The sequence below is a fragment of the Benincasa hispida genome, chromosome 3, assembly GCF_009727055.1.
Source record: "Benincasa hispida cultivar B227 chromosome 3, ASM972705v1, whole genome shotgun sequence".
NCBI lineage: Eukaryota > Viridiplantae > Streptophyta > Magnoliopsida > Cucurbitales > Cucurbitaceae > Benincasa > Benincasa hispida.
The window spans coordinates 3305881-3326371 of record NC_052351.1 but is presented as its reverse complement, the minus strand read 5'-3'; the positions used below and the strand labels follow the sequence as shown (position 1 = coordinate 3326371).

Sequence of the window (20491 nt, the reverse complement as noted above, 5' to 3'; positions counted from 1 at the left end):
ATGAGCCTATCAGTGGTTGCCCGTCCACTCGTAACCCAAATTGTATGGTAACATCCTGCAACATAATCGTACATTCCCTATAGGGCAGGTGAAATGTGTGGGTCTCTGGTCTCCAACGATCAACTAAAGCAATAATAAGGTGTCAATCAAGCTGTATGAAACTAATTTGTGCAACCCCAAGAAAACCTGCCTCCTGAACATATGGAATAATGCAGTGATCAAAATGAGATAGTGTGTTGTGCAGCCTCTCTTCTTCGACAACTTAACGCTATAATGGAAGAACTATCCCATACTGTCTGTGAACGATGTGTGTTTTGTTGGTACAATTGTACATAATTAGAAGGACCATGCTCCATCACCTAAAAAGTTCAAATTATATCACATAATAAAATCCATGACATAAAAAGTACATAAAAAAATACAAGTACATAAAATAAATTTATTACATAAATTCATTAGAAATACATAAAGAATACAAATACATGAAAAATATAAATACATAAAGGATACAAATACATGAAATATACAAGTAAAAAAAAATACACATAATGACCCGGAGACGAAGCACCCAGTGTATGGTGTGGAAAAGTGTGTCTGTTATGTCCTTCTCTTTTACAAATTGTACATCGCACTTTTTTGCTTGCTTTTCTCCAATCCATTTCATTATGAATGCGCGTACTTTTTGGCCTACATCGTTCTCTTAATCATTTTGGACAAATTTCTATAAATGATAATTCTGGCCAATAATCTGGGTGTTGAATTGGATGAAAGCGGCCTTCATGACAACGCTTGAAATTGGACAATTTGTAGCACTCATCAATAAGTAATGGAATCTTGAATAATTGCCACTTATTGCAAGAACATGTTTTTATTTCAAACTTAAAACTCGGGTGTGTTGTCCTTTGTAGGGAGAAATCATACTACATATTCTGTATATATGTCCCCACGATCGAGTGCTTCATTGATTTCTTGTATTCGACGTTCAAAATACAATATTGTGTGATAGAATGTTAGCCTAACCAAAGAAGTAATTGGTAACATTCTAGCACATTTGAAAATATCGTTCATCCATTCCGCTGCATTGTTGGTCATCCACCCATAGCAGTACCCACCATCGTGTGATTGTGTCCATTTTTCCAAGTCAATGTCTGGAAAAAATTCAAGACATGTAGGGTGCAATTGTTTCAATTCTTTCATGCACCGAATGAACTTATGCTTTTGGTGTTGATTTTCGACCTTAAACACCAAATTTTTTAATTGCTTCGATTTGTATTTTGTATTGAAATTACTGGCAACATGGCGAAGACAATATTAATGGTACGCTCTAGGTTCATTCCAACCAATTTCTTCATTATTAATTGCAACAAGAATGCCCTTATGTCTGTCAGAAATCAAGCAAATACCCTCTCTTTAGATAACATATTCACGCAATGCCCACAAAAACCATGACCAGCTGGACGAATTCTCACCTTCTACGATAGATGTCCGTTTGCATCAATAGATAAAGCTGTCAATAATTTTCCCTTATACTTTCCGTAGAGTTCTATCAAGGATTAATGGCCTACAATGGTTGAACCCTTCTCTTGCAGTACCAAAAAACCAAAATACTCATCCAAAAATAGTCGTACCTAACACATCAGAGGGAAGGAAAAACCAAAATGTTTGTGTTCTTGGATTGTAATGAACAACAGCACTCAGCCAATACGGAAGCTCCGAATATGATTTCTTCCAATCGCCAAACACAGCAATTAACGCTTTTCTCTTGGCTTGCCACACCCGTCTATAATTGACATTATACCATATTGTTTTTTAATAGCTTATTGAAGTAGGGCCACAGATCAGCTTTAACCAGATTTTGAATTTTGATACTCATGAAATTTGAATCCAACTGTGAATGATCCCGTGTCAATTATGCAAACAAACATGAGTGTTCTCCTTGAAGTTTTGTAATTTCGAGCATCCCATGAGTTTTGCGCCGACATGCCCGTAGCACAACCGTCACTCCATGATTTACATTTAACATACCAAAGATCCTGATTTGATTCCACTACAACAATTTCGTAGTGTTCTGCCACACGATATTTTTTTTACAGCAAGTTGTAAATTTATTTGGCATTAAACAACATTTTTTTTTTTTTGATTAAACTACACTTATCTACTCCTACATTCATTTCTTCCAAAGTAGACCCTAGTTCACACGTTGATTTGTCATTTTCCAATCTATTTGGGTGAACATTTATACCGGTACCAACTCAAGATCATGTTTACCACTACTGTCGTTTCCAAATAATTCATCGACTTCAACGTCAATGTCACTATCTCTATCATTTACAGCTTCAAGAATTACTAAATCTTCACATATTTATTATGTTTTTTTCAAGTGTTAGTTGACAAAAAATATGTTAATATGTCAACCCAACAAAATCCAATTTCTAGTTTTAACATATAACATCTAAATATTATACATTTAAATCAGACCAGATCTAAGATTTATAAATTATATATTTAAATCCGCCCAAACAAATAAACAAATATAAGATCTAAGATTTAAGATCTACAAACAACCCAACAAATACATATAAGATTTATAAGTTTAACATACATATATTTCTAAGTTTAAATCAACCCAACTAAATAAAAAAAAATTAAAAAATATATATATAAGATCAGCCCAAAAACATACATAAAACTAGATCAATCCAAAAACATACATATACATACAAATAAAAAACATACATAAACTAAATCAGTCCAAAAACATACAAATAAAAAAATATAAGAATTTCATCGATCAGCCCAAAAAACATACAATAAAAAACATACCAAAAAACATACAAAAACATACATATAAATACAGATCAACCCAAAAATATATATAAACTAGAGAAACAATTCCAAAAACATACATATATTTCTAAGTTTAAAATATATTGAAAAATAACTAGAGAGAGATATATACCACAAAAGCGAAGGTATGAAAATCGAGCAACACGACCACTATAATGGAGGATTCGGTGAGGATCAAATGAAGGACTGAAAATCGAGTAAAATCGAAATTTTAGAAGATTTCGGTGAAATGGAGACCTTGATGAAGAAAATCAACGAGATTTTGGAAAGTATAAAGCAAAATAGAAGAAGAAATCGAAAGCAAAAATCGGTGAGAGGAAGAAATCGTTCATGCAAAAACAATCCAAACGGTTTCGGTGAGGAAGAAGAAGGGGCAGTTGGTGAGGAAGAGAAGAGGGATGCCTCAGTGAGGAAAATCAACGAGATTTTGGAAAGTAGAAAGCAAAATAGAAGAGGAAATCGAAAGCAAAAATCGGTGAGAGGAAGAAATCGTTCATGCAAAAACAATCCAAACGGTTTCGGTGAGGAAGAAGAAGGGGCAAACAGAGTTTTTGGTAATCGTGGACCTGGTACACGATTCCCTTAGTCAAACTTGCATGACTGTCACGCTAGACTGTGTGTGCCAGGTGACTAGGTACTCGTGTACCCGATACACGATTAAAAACCTGTTTTTTGGAATAATTTCCCTCAAAGCCTATTTTTGTCATTATTTATTAAAAAAAATATTATTTAAAAAAATCTTTTTTTTTTTTAATACTAAACCTACGTCTACTTTTGATTAACCAATTAATTTTATCGTATAAAAAATGACTAATCTTTTTAGCATGGTTTCGACGCTTGTTATCTTTGAAAAACTATGTGGTCGGGCAAGTCTATTGATACGATGATACAAGGTATTTCACTCTCTATATCTATTAGATTAGAGCTATGATAGAAAAGATATCTTCGATACAATGTAAAATATGACAATACCCTTTGACGTAAGCATAATCTTAGGGTTTTTTTTTTAAAAAAAAAATTGGGACATGTCATTAATCGTTTAGGTGGTTGGAAATTGGCCATCTATACAAAAATTTATTAATTTGCTCAAGTTGTAAAAAATTTAATATTGAGACATCTATCAATCAAATTGTGTTATTTCATATAAATTTGGATGTGAGACTCACTTTTTTATTTCCATCGATTAATTATGTTTTAAGTGGGGTACAAGCGGCATCAATTCAACGATTTTCTTTAAAGTTAAAATTTTTTGTAGATATAAAGTTCAATTTTGTGTCAAATAAAATACTTACTCTCAAATCTGAATCCAAACAAAATTGGACTTATTGAAAACATAATTAAAGCTCACAAATTTGTTAAACACAAACCAGTGATTTGAGATTTTTTTAGACATCTAAAGTATATACTTATTAAACACCAACACTTAAAGAATTAAATATTTATCTCCAATATTAAAAAGTGGAATTAGAAGGTGAAATTATATGTAAACTAGACTGAAAATGGCAAAGACATCATTAGATTGAACAGCAGAAACATACATGTCTTTGTATTTTCTTGAGTCATTTTAATTTTTTTTTTTTTTAAAAAAGAGAATTTTTTTACAGTGAACCAATGCTCTTAAGGCCAAGAACGACACCGACGCCAATGATGTGGCCGACACTGCCACATGCCAGAGTGTCAGCGAGGGTGAAACCCGCTGGGTCACCCGTCTGTAACCCAGAGTCCCTCACCTCCAGCTTCAGCCCTGCCGTTGATTTCCTGTTTGCAGATGGAGCCAATCCGAACCGTCCAGCGAACAGCATCAGGCTTGTCGATATCACCATTATCTGTGACGTGTACACATATAATTCGTCTGTTATTTTATGTCACTTGACTTGCTCCGTAATTTTATCACTTTCAGAAAAATAACCCATGGAAAAAACAATTCAATTTTAACCACAAGGCCCATATTTCTTTTACTACATTCTCTCTCTTCATTAAATTGAATATTTAGATTCCAAACCTATAAATGTTAAGAGGCTATTGGGTTGAGAATCTGAAAATAAATGATTAAATAAAAACGAATTTGTTTTTTATATTTTTAAATATGTGTTTAATAACATAATTCAAAAATTGAATTCTAATTTAAATAATTGAAAATTAGTTGTAGTTATCCACTAAATATTAGTTAATAATAAACTATTTTAATTTATTTATGAAAATTGTTAAAAAAAAATTAAAATTATTATTTTGTATTAATGTATAATTTATAGGATAAATTGAAATTTTTGTTTCTATAGTTTGGAAGAAGCTAAAATTTAGGTCTTAAGGATTAATTTGAATTTACCCATGTGTTTGATAAAAGCTTCATAAATAGTCCTAGGGTAGAGACTAAATTTATACTAACCATAGGGACCAAATTTGATATTTAACCTAATTTATAATATATTACATAATAAATATTTTAATTATTTTAAAAAAATTGAATTGAGTTTATAAACATATACTATATTTCTAAATATCTTAACATTAGTTAATATAGCTTTATTATCATTTTTCTTTAAAAATTTATTGATCTCATATTGCACATATGCTTTATAATTTATTGTGCACATTAAAGAAATGTTTATTTTGACAAACTTGAAGCCATAATTGGATATAGAATTAACATGACAACAATTTTTAAAATTAAAAGGTTTAGATACAATCCTAAGTTTAAAGTGTAATTTGATGTGAAAATGAATGTTTACCATTAAAGTCGAGTGAAAATTGTTTTTTTTTTTTCTTAATAAATATTTCAAACCACATTTAATTCTTTAAATTAGCACCGATGGTTTATAAAAACAAGATCAAAGACCTCTGTTTGTGAAAATAAGGAATTACATTTTCCTCCACATATTCAAATCCAACGCGTTTTGTTTTTATTGTGATTCATTGTCTATGTACTAAAAATTAAAATTTATCTATAACATCTAATTTGATCTATAATTTTTAATTTTTGAAAAATAAGCTCATCACATATTTCTCCATGTTACTAAATGGAGTTCTATTTTTTTTTTCCTATTGCTCTATTAAACGCACCTTACTCCTATAATTCATCCTCAATTTCTACGATCAATATTCAGACAATAATAAATATTAACGAAAACATAAAAATAATTTAGCCTCTATTTGGTAACCATTTGATTTTTGAAAATTAAGTCTATTTCATTCATATTTTCTTACCATGATTTGAATTTTTTTAAAATACAATTGTTGAATTTTTAGCCAAATTTTAAAAATAAAAATAACTTTTTGAAAGTTGATTTTTTTTTTAATTCTCAAAATTTGATTTGATTTTTTAAAAATTAGATAACAAAGGAAAAAATTTGAAGATAAAAGTAGTATCTATAGACTTAATTTTTTTTTTTAAAAAAACAAAATGATTAAGAACTGAGATCTTAGAAATTAAAATATTAGTAATGAAATTTGAGAGTTACCAAGTTGGTGGGTGAACCAATGTAATCACCACAACGAGCACTGAGAGCGCCGCCGCCCCTCCGCCTCAGCGGTTGCACCGCCACCTGCAAAATCAAACAACATCAGCCATTTTCCGATCATTCAAAGTCCGACAACGACGACTACGGCGGCGATGGCGACTTACCAGGCTGCGAACCGGAGCCATTGAAACAGTGGGCCTGAGCCCATTAAACTGAGGGATCGAAGTCATCATAGTAGCTGCCATTATCTTGCTGCTAATTACCACAATATTTTTTTCCTCCCTTATTTTTTGTGTTTGTTTGTTTGAAGGATAAATGGATTTAAGAGGAAGAGAATGAGAGATTCTTCTAATTCGACATCCACTCAGCCACAGGGGCTAAATTTGTGGCCTCAGATTGGTGGATTTGGATACAGTTTTAGATCCTTGTTGCTTACGTGGCTTTGTTTTATTGGATTTCTCTCAACGGATAAGGTTTTGGGTTAGAGGCCTGTGGGCCAGGCTTGGCTAGGGCCTGAAAATGGTTTGGGCTGATAGGTTCTGGATTCCTATTCTTAAGCCCAATGAACATGGGCCGACTGGGCTCACACAGATTTGAAACTAGAGTGACTGGACGACTTGGAAGACGTTTCTTTTGAAAAAATGGTCCATTGTATTTTGTCTTGCAAAAATGGCAATTAGATTGACAGATATACCCCTACAAAAATTGGACATTATTTTCAAAACAGTAAATCAAATCTCTAACCAAATTTATTTGTAGATATTTTTTCAAAACCATGGAATAGAGAGTCTTCATGAGATAAATATGGAAGAAATTACTGAAGTGGGCCCCTCCTAAATGATTTTGGCCACAGTTCAATAGTTTGGAAAATGGGCTATATTTCAAAACTCAACTTTTCCTGTTTTTGGTTTTTGAGTTTAGAAATTCAAGCCTGTAAATACTGCTTTTTAGTACAGATATCTGCTATACCAATTATTGTTGAGTTTTCGAAATTTTTGTATGAATGGCCCCTATTTAGGGACCTTCTCGAAATTTGGTCTCGTTTTAGAAAACGCTCGAAATTTGCCCTTCTATTTACGTTAGCCACGTGTAAAAATACCGTTTTAATCCCAAAATGCATGCGAAGCCGAGCAACCCAGATTTCTCACTCTTTCCTCTCATTCCTATCACTCGTTCATCTTGCTCCACAATTCACGTTGCTCTCCTTCTTTTTCTTCCTTGAATTTTCCCCTTCTTTTGAATTCTTCTTCTCACTTCTTCCTCTAGCTTTTTCCTCGTCAACTTGGTAGTTTTTTATTTGAGTTTTTTCCTTCCTTCATTCTCACTCTCGCTTCTTTTTCTCGTTCTGATTCACGCTCCAACTTACATCTTTGATTCAAGAAGAAGAAGAAGACATCGACATAAACAGAAGAAATCACCAGAGAGGAGGGAAATTGAAGAAAAGAGCGTGGGAAGGAAATCTTGCCGAAAAATTGCATAAAAAAATAAGAATGCAAATCGAGAAGAAAGAATGTGGAAAAATCGCAGGAGGAAGAAAAAATATCAACAATGGCGACTGCGTACGAATCAAATGGAACAAAAAGAAAAACCTAAGTTTTTAAGAGTTTGGTCATTTTATTTTAGTAATTTTACTAAATATTGACATAAGTAAAAGATTTAAAAAATGATTTTTAAAGCCTGTGCGGAATACCTTTAAAAAATGGTCATCGATGCCATGCTCACTTTGCCAATATCTTAAGAAATAATCAGAAATATAACAGTAATTACACTATCATTTGGAAAAAAGCAAAAGACGGAGTACTTTTGAATTATAGCAAAATACATGGATATCACATGAGTCTAACTTTTTGAAATCCTAAAATGCCCTTATCGTCTCTTTTAATTTCAGTGTAATTAATTCGATATCTGTATTAATGAGATGGTAATTAATTACTCAACTATATATCCCAGCAAACCTTCAACGCCAACTAACATCATTATTTCAAGTCGATAATTTTCCATAAATCTCACGATTTAACCGTTGTTTTGAATTTATGTATTCAATTTAATAGTTAGTTTGAATATTTCAATCTTCTACACTAACTAATTTTCGACTTGGTTTGAAATTTAAAATATCATATTATCTTATTTTTTAATTGTTTCTATGATTATCTTGTTTTGGATTTCTAAATCTTATCTTATATTAGTTTTCCTAACTAACCTTTTATATTTAGGGTAGATTTTCTCTTAATTATACATTTTTTAAATTATTTGATGATTATCTTTATTATAAATTTGTTTTAAATGTGAAATATATAAAAAAAATCTCACTTTTATTAATTAGTTTTTTTTTTCAATTAGAAAAAGAATTAGGTGTTACTTTGGTCGCACCTATCTTATGCATTTCAAGTGATTGTCTAACAAAATTTAGACACATGGCAAATAATTTTTTTTAAAAAAATTATTTTATGTAATATTTTTGTCTGTGTGTAAGAAAGGACGATGTATATGATCAAGTGCAGTAATCATTGACCTTTCAATTATATATATAGATAAAAAAATAATTTTATTTTTAAGCTACAAAACTTTTGATGACCAAAAACTTTATGTACACTTATTTTAGTTAGTAAACAAATCTAAACACAAAATTAAGTCTTAGGGTGGGTGTATAGGAAGGGATGTGTGGTTGAAAGAAAAAAAGGAGACAATAATATTTCCTCTTTTATTCCTTTCTCTCAACTCAGATTTTCTTTCCTCTCTAAACACCCCCCCGATGTGTTTTCTTTCTCCCATGTCCTTCCTCCAATCCCCTCTCATGTTGTCTTTCTCTAACAACGATAACAAGTGGAGTCGTTTCTTCTTCCTTCCACAATGTGCGACGATCATGTGTGACATTTTTCTATTAACTTATGAGGGAGAGAGGGAGAGAGCGAGAGAGCGAGAAAGCAAGAGAGTTGGAGAGCGAGAAAACGAATAAGAGAGAATAAATATTATTCAAGAGAAAAAATCGATCACACCAACAAAAGATTAGAAAGCTTTATTTTGGAAAAGAAAACATTAATCTCTTCACAAAATTTTAGTTCATCTATTAAGAAAAAATCACAAGAGTAGTTTTGGGACAAAAATGTGATCTCCGCTATTTTCTTTTTTATTATCTAGGGATTGTTTTAGTTTTCTGTTTTTAAAATAGTATTTGTTTCCTCTCAAGCTCGTTAATTGGTGTTGAGTCATACTTCGATTGTCGATTTGAAAGATTTTTTTTAAAAATGTTTGATCATATATTTACAAACAAGAATTTACGGTTGAATCTCAACGATTGTTTATTAAACAAAGATGATGAATGTCATTGATAGCACCATAAAAGTGTTATCTTCTCTAGCTTAATTCGAAGGATTTTACGTGTTTCTTATGCTATTTTTTTATATTGAGCAACTAAGAGGTAGAACGGACCATTGGAATCAAACGGGACAAAAATGAACCAAAACGAAGCCTCATAGTACCAACCATGAAGAAAAGAAGAAAAATGACCAAAATATCCTTGGCGAGAACATGGTTACCCTTTACAAAATGCAACATTACACTCAAAGACAATCGCTACTGTTTTACGCAACATTACAACGCTCCAGATTTTGACAGAAGAAGGCAAGAGGTACGCACGCGAGTATAAGGCTTGAGTATCACTACACTAATGGCTTACGCTGCGGCAACTAAAAATTAGCATAGCTACGCTCTGCACTTTATATAAAAGAATTTTTGCCCGATTTAGGTCATTTTATGCCCGATTCGACAGTCACAAACTTCATTCTCTCCGTATATTCCCCTTCCTAGACATTAATTCTTTTGAGTTCTTCATTTTATTTTGATTTGGAACTTCATCTTAGCACATGAGCGATTAAAGTATATGATTTTCTAACTTAAGATAGGTCTAAAACTCATAGATTCTTGATTGTGAGACTTAATCTAAACTCTAGTTGCGGCTAATTTTTGTCTTCTTGATTGATTATGACTTCTACACTTAGCTTAGGAAATATTGATGGTTTGATCACCCATTTTTATTTTCTTTGATTGTTAGAAAAGAATGCATAATTGTGTATGAATCTCACTAGAGCATAGGGTGCTGCATGTTTGTAGCTAATTTTCAAGTTGTTTAGCGCAACTCTTATTTGCTAATTGCATGACTTACCAAAATCAAGAATTAAATCAATTGGTAATATGGCTTCCCAATTGTCAATTGTCTTGGTTAGATACCTAGACTTAATGCATATGTTGAATTAATATGGACGCTTGAACCCAATTAATTGAGCATATGGGATAATTGAGAATATCATGTAGTTATTTTACATCTATAAATAAAAATGACTGCCTATCAATATTAAATTATTTTTGAGTTAACCACAAGCTAAATAATATAACTATTACTCAATCTCTTTTTATCGAATACCTAGTTGGGTTTTATTAGGTCGAATACTGTATTTGATACCAATTAGCAACGAAGGGAATAGCCCATCTATCTTATAAGAAGTGTGGAATCATTTGGTTTTTTCAAAGCGGGATTCTCCAAAAACGAAAATGATGTTTTAACCAAAATTATTCTTATAAAAAAATCCTCCTCATCTAATTTTTAGTTAGAAGTATAACATTATCTTTCTTAAATAATAATAACAATAAACATTTGTCAAACAATCATCCAATCCAGAAAGAAACGAAATAATTGGAGGGAAAATCCCCATAAAAAAATAAACCTGAAGCATGAATTTACAAGTCAAAGTGAACATAGTGTACGAAAAAAGAGGGTGAATCTACAAGAACAAAGCATAAAGAAGCAAAGTACACTAAATTCATTTATAAATCAATAGATACAAGATATGTACGCCATAGTTTGAGTAATGACAACATCTGAGCTTGTCATGCTTGGCCACTCTCAAGTAATAAGAACTATGTCCATTCAAATGTTTTTTAGTTATTACTGAGTGATTGTATTTAGACAGTGCTAGATTCTTGCAGAACTATACGTTAAATGAGTTCAGTAGGGAAAATATACATACATGGTCGACGAAGTTACTCTTCAAGGCTTGTTAATTTACTGCCTGCAATCGAGTTTAAAAGCCACAAATTGGTGGCAACTTTGGCTGTGGCTGACTTAGCAAGCAACTCGGCATCGAAACGCCTGCGACAGAGAATGTTATTCTTTTCAGCTGGATTGCATTGATCAGGAAGCTCAAGACTGTAAATGATGAAAACTTGGCAGTTGGGTGAAGAACAAGAGATGTTTTGGTTGTTGCTTGAAACTGGTTTTCTAAGCAGAATAGTTCCTTCTGCAGCAGTCACAAGTTGTTGGAGATATCCTTTGTATGAAGGTGCAAAGTCCGCCATAAAGAAGAACTTGAATCCAGAAAAAAGTTTTGGTTGCTGCAAAGAAAAAATAACTGTTAACTCTGCAGTTTAAAAACAATGGTCATACAACGTAACTTGGTTTTTTAAAACAATTACAAAAAGTAGACTACGTAAGAAAGTACAAAAAAGTATTTATAAGTTTAATATTCAAAATCCAAGGACCAAATAATCATCAAACAGGGCTCATGATTTTTTTTCCTTTTAGTTTATTAAAATTAAGCTTATAAACACTACTCACATTCCTAGAATTATTTGTTTTTTTATTCAATTTCTAACCGTGATTTAAAAAAATCAAGTCAAAGTTTTAAAATTTTAAAATCTGTTCTTAGCTTTGGAATTTGAATAAGAAATTGGCAATAGACGAGAACCCAGCACAATAAATGCAATTCACTGCATAACTATAGCTTAGGCAAAAGGAAATTACATGGTTCAGGACTCTTAATCTTCCAAGTTGAGGGCCATCTCTGATTCCATGGACATCAAGAGTAATCTCAAAGCGTTCTTCCTCTATTTGTTCCATGGCTTGTATACAAGCCTTAATCCCTGTACAACGACAATGAGCAAGAATGTACCATATGTAACTTGTCCCATTCATGTTCCACCAAATATATGTTATTACATCATTTTCCATCGACAATTTTTTTCCTTTTTTGATGGAGGACAAATTATTGTTGTTATCATAAAAAAGTCAAACCAAAACCTAAAATATCATGGGTATAGGAAGAAAACTTACATTCAATTCCCAATATCCATTTTCCCTTCAAAATACCCATCAAAATTTTGAGGGTTCTTTTACATGCTCCATTTTCATCTGTTGATGCAATAATATGTGTAACGCTATCATCCCAATTTTTTAACACTGGAACTCCAGATAATCTCTGAAATTCATCTACAGCTTCCTGCAATCCGACCATCAGGACACTGAAATTCAGGTAGGGAAGAAAAAAGCTACACGTGAACAATATTCTTTTAAAAAATGTTACCCTTTCTGCTATGGTGAGAGCTGAACAGCACAGAACCAATTTCTTAGATGATTCACGAAATGTAAACCTTCCATTATTGCTGATCTCACGGGCAACAGCTATACATTTAGTGTTCGATTGTCTGCAATTGAGAAGGCAACAAACTGAAGCATATAGAGTACTGTAATAATTCAAATGCAGACCAGCCAAGACATTTTCCAAATCAGCAAATATTGAAATACCGCTTAGAAGCGCAGCTGCTTTTCCGTTCTAGGTGCCCTGGATCTTGGCTTGGCAGTTTAGAGTCTGGATGAAGGGGGCATAACATCACGAAATTTTCCTGCTCGAGCGATCAGAACATAAGATGATGGATACAAAGAAAAGATGCTGGACAAAAAGTTATGCCATAAGAATTCATGTAAAGCAGCACTTACGGTGTCCCATTGACATTGAGGCATCAACTTTGCACAAGGAACGTGAAAGCTCTTGCGACAATTCTTCTCATAACACCCAAGAGCAGCACCCTTATTTCCACAGCAACCACATTTAATTCTTCGGCTTCTACCGAGCTCAGCTTCAAGGTTAATTGCAGTGTCGCCATCAAAATAAACATTGGGGGCCCTGCACATTAAATAATGGCAATATAAATTTACTGACATCCGTACAGAAAATCAGAATGACGATGATCACCCCATGGCCCCATTTGAATCGCATGGAAGTATATACAAGGTTTGACTTTTAAGCACTTGCTTGTATAGAGCAACCTATAAATTAGAGGCAAGAAAACCTCGTGCATTTTCATAGTTAACAACTTAACAATTAACATGCTGAATATTTCCTGGGTATGTAAATCAGCTTCAGTACACTTCAGTAATTAGTAAAGCATAATCAACTCAAATGCAGTTTCTATGAACTTAAATGAAGCAATTTGAACTATATCTTCTTGCAAAGTGTGAAGGATTCTTTTACCATTCAACACAATTCCAGTGTGCATGTAGGACCTTTGAGTTTTTTATGTCATGTGTATCAATCGGTTTCCCATTGAAATAGTGGACCATTCTTCCAGAAGCCTGTATCAGTTTCAAGATAAAAGTGGCGTTTAAAGCAACCCACAGCAGAAAAAAATTGTGTATACAGGTGAAATAGAACCAATTAAAATGATAGAAGTAAACTAGGGATAGTTGAACTACCTCTGACTCTTCTGATGAGCGACAGAAAGCACAATGAAATTCATTATTGAATCCTCCATGTTTTTTTGAACAATCTTTTTTGGTCATAGAATCCAATTTTTTCGCATCGGTACGGCACTGAAGCTTTTCAGAAATCTGACTTCGATTTGCCTGAGCACCGTCATACTTCTCTTGAGTGATGTTACCATGCTCGCTAGTTATTGCACAAACAGAGGAATTTTTCTCTTGTTTCTTGTGTTCCCTCTTTTGATCAGTTGAAGTAGCAATCACAGAAGGTGTGGTGGTCAATCCAGGAGTAGCACAATCATCATGCTGATTCTGATTGAAAGACGGGTTCTCTTGCAGGTCATCGTCAACTGAATCCAGCTTTTGTTTCTTAGACTTCCTACAGCATTGGACCATACCCTGTTCTCTGCGGACTCCGCCATTCTTGCGATTTTTTTCAGGAAATTGACTAACCTTTTCCACTTCTTGAAAAGCTAATAACTCTGTTCCAAAATTCTCAGGACCATTGTTTGGAGTTCCTAAACTAATGGGATGGGCAGGAATATCTTCAAGAATCCTCTTATTAGCATTGTTACCAAAATGCGCTTTCTTCCTGCCTCTGGTTTTCGTGCAACTATTTTCAGGGAGTTGACAAGCCTTTTCGCCTTCTGGTAAAGCTAATGTCTCCGTTCCAAAATTCTTCTGTCCACCATCTGGAGCTCCTAAACTAACCAAATCTGTAAGAGTATTATCAGGAGTTGCTTTATTAGCATCAATACCAAAGTGCATTGTCTTGCTGGCTCTGTCATTATTCCTCCTCTTTTCCTGGATTTGATTGACCTTTTCCCCCTCTGGAAAGGTTCGTGTCTCAGTTTTGAAATTCTCATTTGGAGTTGGTAAATTAATTGGAACGGCAGGAACACTTTCAAGTGTCGTCCTATTTGCAGCAGTACCAAAGTGAATTTTCTTCTTGCTTCTTTTGGTTCCAATTTTCAAACTACCAAAGCTGTTAATAACATCGTTCTCCTGCTTCTGACTGAAGCATTCAGTTCCGGTAGCTGGATTGGAACAATTCCCAGTCGCTGATTCTGCCAATCTTTTAGAACATTTCTTCAGTGCAATTCCCTTTTTCTTCCTACCTCTTTTGGTAAGTTTAGCACACCTAGAATGATCCTTCATACTGTTGCCTTCCGGAGGGAGCACATCAGGAACCAACTCATCCCAGATACCACCACGTTGATTATTATTTCCATTTGGATTTTGCTTTCCTAGTTCTTCATTCGGTACTGCTGCTAATAAATCTGTTTCAGTTCCAGAAATATCTTCATCCTGCATATAATTATGGCACAAATTAAATGGAGTGTATGGGGGAATTCTGGTAGATTTCTGACTTCGAATGAGGTGATAAAATCTTCGATACCTGCAGTTTAAAGGGACTTGAACAAAGTTCGGGGGAACAGGCTCTTTGAGTCCATTCAAACATTTCACTATCAAAGAGATCCAAGTCATTGGATGGATTGCCACACACTTCCTCCTATGTCCAGAAAACGAGATAAAATAAGCAAAATTATAAACGTCAAAAACTAGAGGTTTACTAGCTTTGTTTCTTTCTCCTTTTTAATAAAACAGACGTCAAGTTTGTATGCTGCCGCAGACCCACATAAGACATAACAAGAGAGGTTGAATAAGTATATCCTGCAGCCTATATCAGTGCTTAATGGTTGTTTTGGTGTCCATTTGTTTCATATGCATTTTTTTTCAGAAGGAAGTTTTGGAAATGGTTGTACTAGAGTTTCATTACTTGAAGTTATTGCAATGGCATAAAAGTTTTTGAGATTGATTGCATTCTTTGTTGTACTTGCTTGTAGTCAATATCCACAATGATTTAATCACAATATGTTTACAGTAAACTTACCATTTGGGGCTTTGAAGGGCTTTCATCCAGTGAATCCTTGATATCACTGAAGGCAAGAACATTCATCGCCCATGAGTCAGTAGGTTGATCCAAATCCGACTGCTGATTCGACTTCTCATCTTCTTCTTCTCTTTCTCTCAGCCAAAAAAAAGGTGAAAGAACTGGCTGACCTTTATCCTCCGAAGCAACTGTACTTTTTCTTGGTTCTTCATTCACCTCATTACAACTACTTGCTAACTTTGCAGGTCGAGTAGGTGTTTCTGAAAGGGGACGTTGTGGCACCTGAACCCTCTTCTTTCTTGGAAATGAAGGTTTCAGAGGGGAAGAAGCAGAAATCTTCCGCTTGGATTTTTGTATTGTTTGTGACTCTTTTTTCAAAGTTCTTTGTATATAAGCTGTGCTCTCGCTGGTTTCTGCATTAAGCCGTTTTGAACCATTGCCATCACCTTCTACTTGTTTGTCTCTATCTTCAGTGTGGAGTAGCAAAGAGAGAGAGTGCACTTAGAAATTTTACCAAATATACAAATTAAGACAGCTAAAGCTCACTCCATCACATCCTGGATCCAGTCTAGTTAATAGCTGGCTGAAACTTATGAAAAGTAGGGGTGGGGGAGAGGAGGAATAATAACCAAGTATAAACTCTGGAAGGAAGAAAATTGGTTTGGTCTTTAAAAGCTTCAAAATATTAGTCATAGTCCTATTGAAGGAAGATAAAAGAAAAAATCTAACATAATCTTGATATCTTATCTTCAATGTAATGGGAAGAGAAGAAATGAAAATGTCTTCTCCTGACATTGCATAAGTTCCATTGCAGGACATGAAGCTAGAGTAAGAAAATGTAATCAATTTGTGTTCATGTCCATGGACTATGATCTTACCAGATAACTTAGCACAAGACAAATTCTGAGTAACAAATATGTTCATTCCTGAAGCAGCTTCCATGCTTTTGTAAATGCTCACCAAATTATCCATGTGTGGAGCAGGACGAACTTCTGCAGAGAAGAATGTAAAAAGTTTAACATTAGTAGACGTGATAAAATTAGACAGCAACCATATTTCTTGAGGAATAACATGGTTCAAAAGGAACCAAAGGGTCTTCCAAGAAAAGTCACTATCGTCGTTTGATCGTCATGAAGTTGCAAGATTCGATGCATCCACATGGTGTTCTCCCTCCGAACTTTTTTCAAGTTCTTCCGTGCAAGATATTTTTTTTCCATTCATTTTCTTTAATTAATTTGGCTCTCTATCTTTTTGGATTGCAATAGCCTGCTCTCCTTTAGTTACTTGTGTTTCCTTATATATCTTTGTATGTTGAATATTAGACTTTTTTTCATTATATCAATGAAAAGTTTGTTTCCTTTAAAAAAAAGAATCTCCTACAAAGAATGGATAATGATTTTGCCATTTTATTATTCCCTAATGAATTAGAATGTCAGCAAATGAGCGAAGGGAATTTCTTCAAAAACTAGAACATAATATAAGATATAAAAACAGAATGTGAAGTCTTACGGCATAAATTATTGAATGGATAAACTTATTATACAGGTGCTGACTGTTTGTACTAAAAATCTGAGGAAGTGTTAAATTTCGTAGTTCTCAGTTCTAACTTCATAGCTAACAGAGACTAATAGCAGAAATGTGCCCGACTGTTTTACTATGAAACGGAGACATATAATATGGGCAATTTATGGCATCTAAATGTTAATTAAAAGAAAACCATACCTCTTCGCCTATAAGGCACCTTACAAACTGGGCAGTTCGAACCCGATTTCATTGATTTCTCTATACATACACTGAAATTCACAATAAGTAGGAGTTTAGATAACGATAGGATTCCATCGGCCAACGTCTTTACAAAATAATTAAACACGAACGAAAATCAATTGTGTTGGGAGGCTTACTTGCAGAACACGTGGTTGCATCCCAGCGAAGCGGCGGAGTTTAAAAGGCTCAAACTATAGAGAATTTCCAGCAAATTTCGCGATAGAAGTACCGAAAAAAAGAAGAATGAGATAAACATACATCATCAACAAACAAACCTATGAGAATATAATCTGAAAATTATCTCAATTGGCCGCTAAGAGTAAAAATAACTGCAACATACTTTCTTCCGGATTCATCATCATTTGTTGGGAAAAAGAAATTCGAAGCAAAGAAAGAAGTGAAAAGAGAGATAGATGATTATAACATTCAAGAAATCGAGAGGAAGGTTACCAAATCGGGCATTTGAGCTCTCTTCCCATCTTCTCCAGGTGGCTGGGATCCCCCATTGAGAGAAACGATCAAGAATAATGTAGCTAAGTACAAAGTAGTGAAGAGGAATTGGAGTAAGAAGCAGTGGATATGGCGGCCTTGAACGAAAGCGTGGAGAAGAAGATGCCGAGGCGCGAGAATGCGGCCTCTATATATATCTTTGAATTTTTACGCGAAATCGACGCGCGCCTTTTGTTTTTCATATCTTTTCATTTTCTTCGTACTGTTTGACGGAATCGCGGGTTACATTTTCTTTTACTTTCTTTTTGTTTTCTCTGTCTCTTGGATCAAAATTTTAACTATGATGATTTCGTTTTTTCGTTTTTGGTTTTTAATTCTTGAAAAACTATTTTTAGTTTTCTATTTTGAAAAGATAAAAACCATATGTATTTTTCTTTTGTTACCATTATAATTTTTTGTTTTTCAAAAAAAAATAAAAAATAAAAAGACATGTTCGATCATTATTTTTTATTTTTTAAAAATTAGAACAAAAAAATATGTTTGATGATATTTAAAAAAATAATAAATTAAGTTTGATGACTTCTATAGTTTTATATTTTTTAAAAAAAAAATGAAAGCGAACTATTTTTATAAAAACTTTTCAGCTGATATACATAGTTATAGAGTTATATCTTTATTTTTAATTTTAATTTTGTGTGTCTTTTCGACCAATATTTATTGAAACATTGACAATATTTTATATGCACGTATTAATCACAAATAAAATGAAGAAAAATAACATAAATAAACATATCGTAAAATACAATAAAATAGGTTCATTTAAAATGTGATAATGAAAACAATTAATTTAAATCAAATGAATTTATGTTGCGTATTTAAGACAATTTTATTTACTCTATAGTACTCACAACGTGTCATGAACAATTGTCTCTCGAAAATAAGACAAATTACTAACGTTTGAATCAACATATTTAAAATCTATTAAAAGCAATTCAATCATCACATGTTTTTAGAAAATACACATTATTCCATAAAGATTATGACATTCCAAACAAAATGCTCATAAAATTTTATGGAGAATTGTGCTTTTCTAAAATTTAAGACGATGATGATGACGACGACAATAATAATTGTAACAACATTTAAATTAATTTGTGCAATTGATCGTTTCTTTTATTTAAAGGCCAAATTTTAGGATTTTTTTTATTATTTATTTTGTATTGGTTGGAGTTTTTGAGAAAAGGAGTTGGAGGTTATATTTACCTATTTGTTTTTATCTATTTACTTTGGGTTGTTTTACCTTTTCCTAAAAAGAAGTAGGGGGAAGCTAGTAGAGAAAAAAACATAAAGAATTTTCTTCTTATTCTCTTCCTCCCAATTGTCAGCACCCCTCCAAAATTTGTCTTTTCTTCCCAACCGATCTTCTACTTTCAGCTGCGCGAGGAGTCTGTCGCAAGTCCAACCACCCGCAGCCGCACTTCGTCTTCCGTCCGACGTCCGTCGCTCGACCGCTGTTCTCCGCCAACCATGTAGCTCGACCGTTGCTTTCTGCCAGCTGCATTGCACGTCGACGCTTTCCGCCAACCGAGTTTCTTCGATTTTTCGTTCTCATTCTTGTCGTCCGCTAGTCACCGACCTCTTTTGTTTTGCCAGGAACACTTTTTTTTGTGAGATTTAAGTTTATGGTTTTTAGTTAATGGGTTTTGAATGTATACCGATTTTGGTCGGATTTAAGTATACTCAGGATGTGTTGCTCAATTAAGGGTTTCAAAATATTTTTCATTACTGTCCAGCGACATCAAAGTTCGCTTTGGGCGCCTTTTGGTAAGCTATAATGGTGGTTTTGATTTAAATCTTGTTTTTCCCAATTGGTTTGGTGAATATTTGTGTTAATTGGATTTTAGGATTGAGTTTAGAGTCCTTTCAGTCTGGCTTATGATTGGTTTGGATTTCGTACTTGGAGCTCATGTGTAGTTCTGGTTAAGTCAACGTTTTTGGGTAAGTAGTTTGGAGACTTTTGGTGCATTTTGGGTGAGTTAGGTTGTAGTTATAAGGATTGACATTAAATTGATTTATTCTAGGACGATTCAAGCATTTGACTAAAGTTAAAAGAGGGATTTGATTGATAGTTGGAGTTTTGTTTGCTGATTCTTCGACATAAATTTGAGATAAGTGGTTTATTACCGGTTTGCCCTCAATCCCAAGCATGTGTTACATATTGGCTCCTTAGTTTGAATACAATTTTTTGATATGCCTGTTGGTCAAATGAAAATTTTGAAAGCTCACGTTTATGTCACCATATTTCAATGTTGTATGTCATTGCAAAGTTTGATGGATGGATAAATTGTGAACTGATGAATGATTTTGGCATGATTTATGACCCTGTTTGCATGCTTATGTATGTTTGAGATTCTAGTAACTGTTAGTGTTTCCATTGGGCTATGCACATCGCATGTTGTGAGCCTTTGGGCCACACCCTATGCTTATGTACGATGTCCTTTTAGGATCACCGCTTATGTTTATGTTGTTTGTGACCTTTGGGATCAT

The 20491-nt window shown here is 33.6% G+C and overlaps 2 protein-coding genes across 2 annotated transcripts; both read right to left on the bottom strand.

The window, feature by feature from the left end:
* Positions 1-4298: 4298 nt before the first annotated feature.
* LOC120074539 (photosystem I reaction center subunit psaK, chloroplastic) lies at positions 4299-6652 on the bottom strand. The gene is made up of 3 exons (XM_039027693.1): positions 6470-6652; positions 6306-6389; positions 4299-4673 (listed from the first exon to the last, which is right to left on the bottom strand). Exons 1-3 carry the CDS (start codon positions 6548-6550, stop codon positions 4446-4448), a joined length of 393 nt encoding a protein of 130 aa, XP_038883621.1. The 5' UTR covers positions 6551-6652; the 3' UTR covers positions 4299-4445.
* Positions 6653-11101: 4449 nt separating this feature from the next.
* On the bottom strand, positions 11102-18117 carry LOC120072726 (protein BREAST CANCER SUSCEPTIBILITY 1 homolog). The gene is made up of 14 exons (XM_039025197.1): positions 17945-18117; positions 17632-17685; positions 17453-17523; positions 16609-16722; positions 15731-16197; positions 15236-15349; positions 13831-15144; positions 13610-13710; positions 13075-13261; positions 12883-12980; positions 12662-12782; positions 12412-12577; positions 12103-12221; positions 11102-11693 (listed from the first exon to the last, which is right to left on the bottom strand). The coding sequence occupies exons 1-14, from the start codon at positions 17998-18000 to the stop codon at positions 11343-11345; spliced, it is 3333 nt and encodes a 1110-aa protein (XP_038881125.1). The 5' UTR covers positions 18001-18117; the 3' UTR covers positions 11102-11342.
* Positions 18118-20491: the final 2374 nt, after the last annotated feature.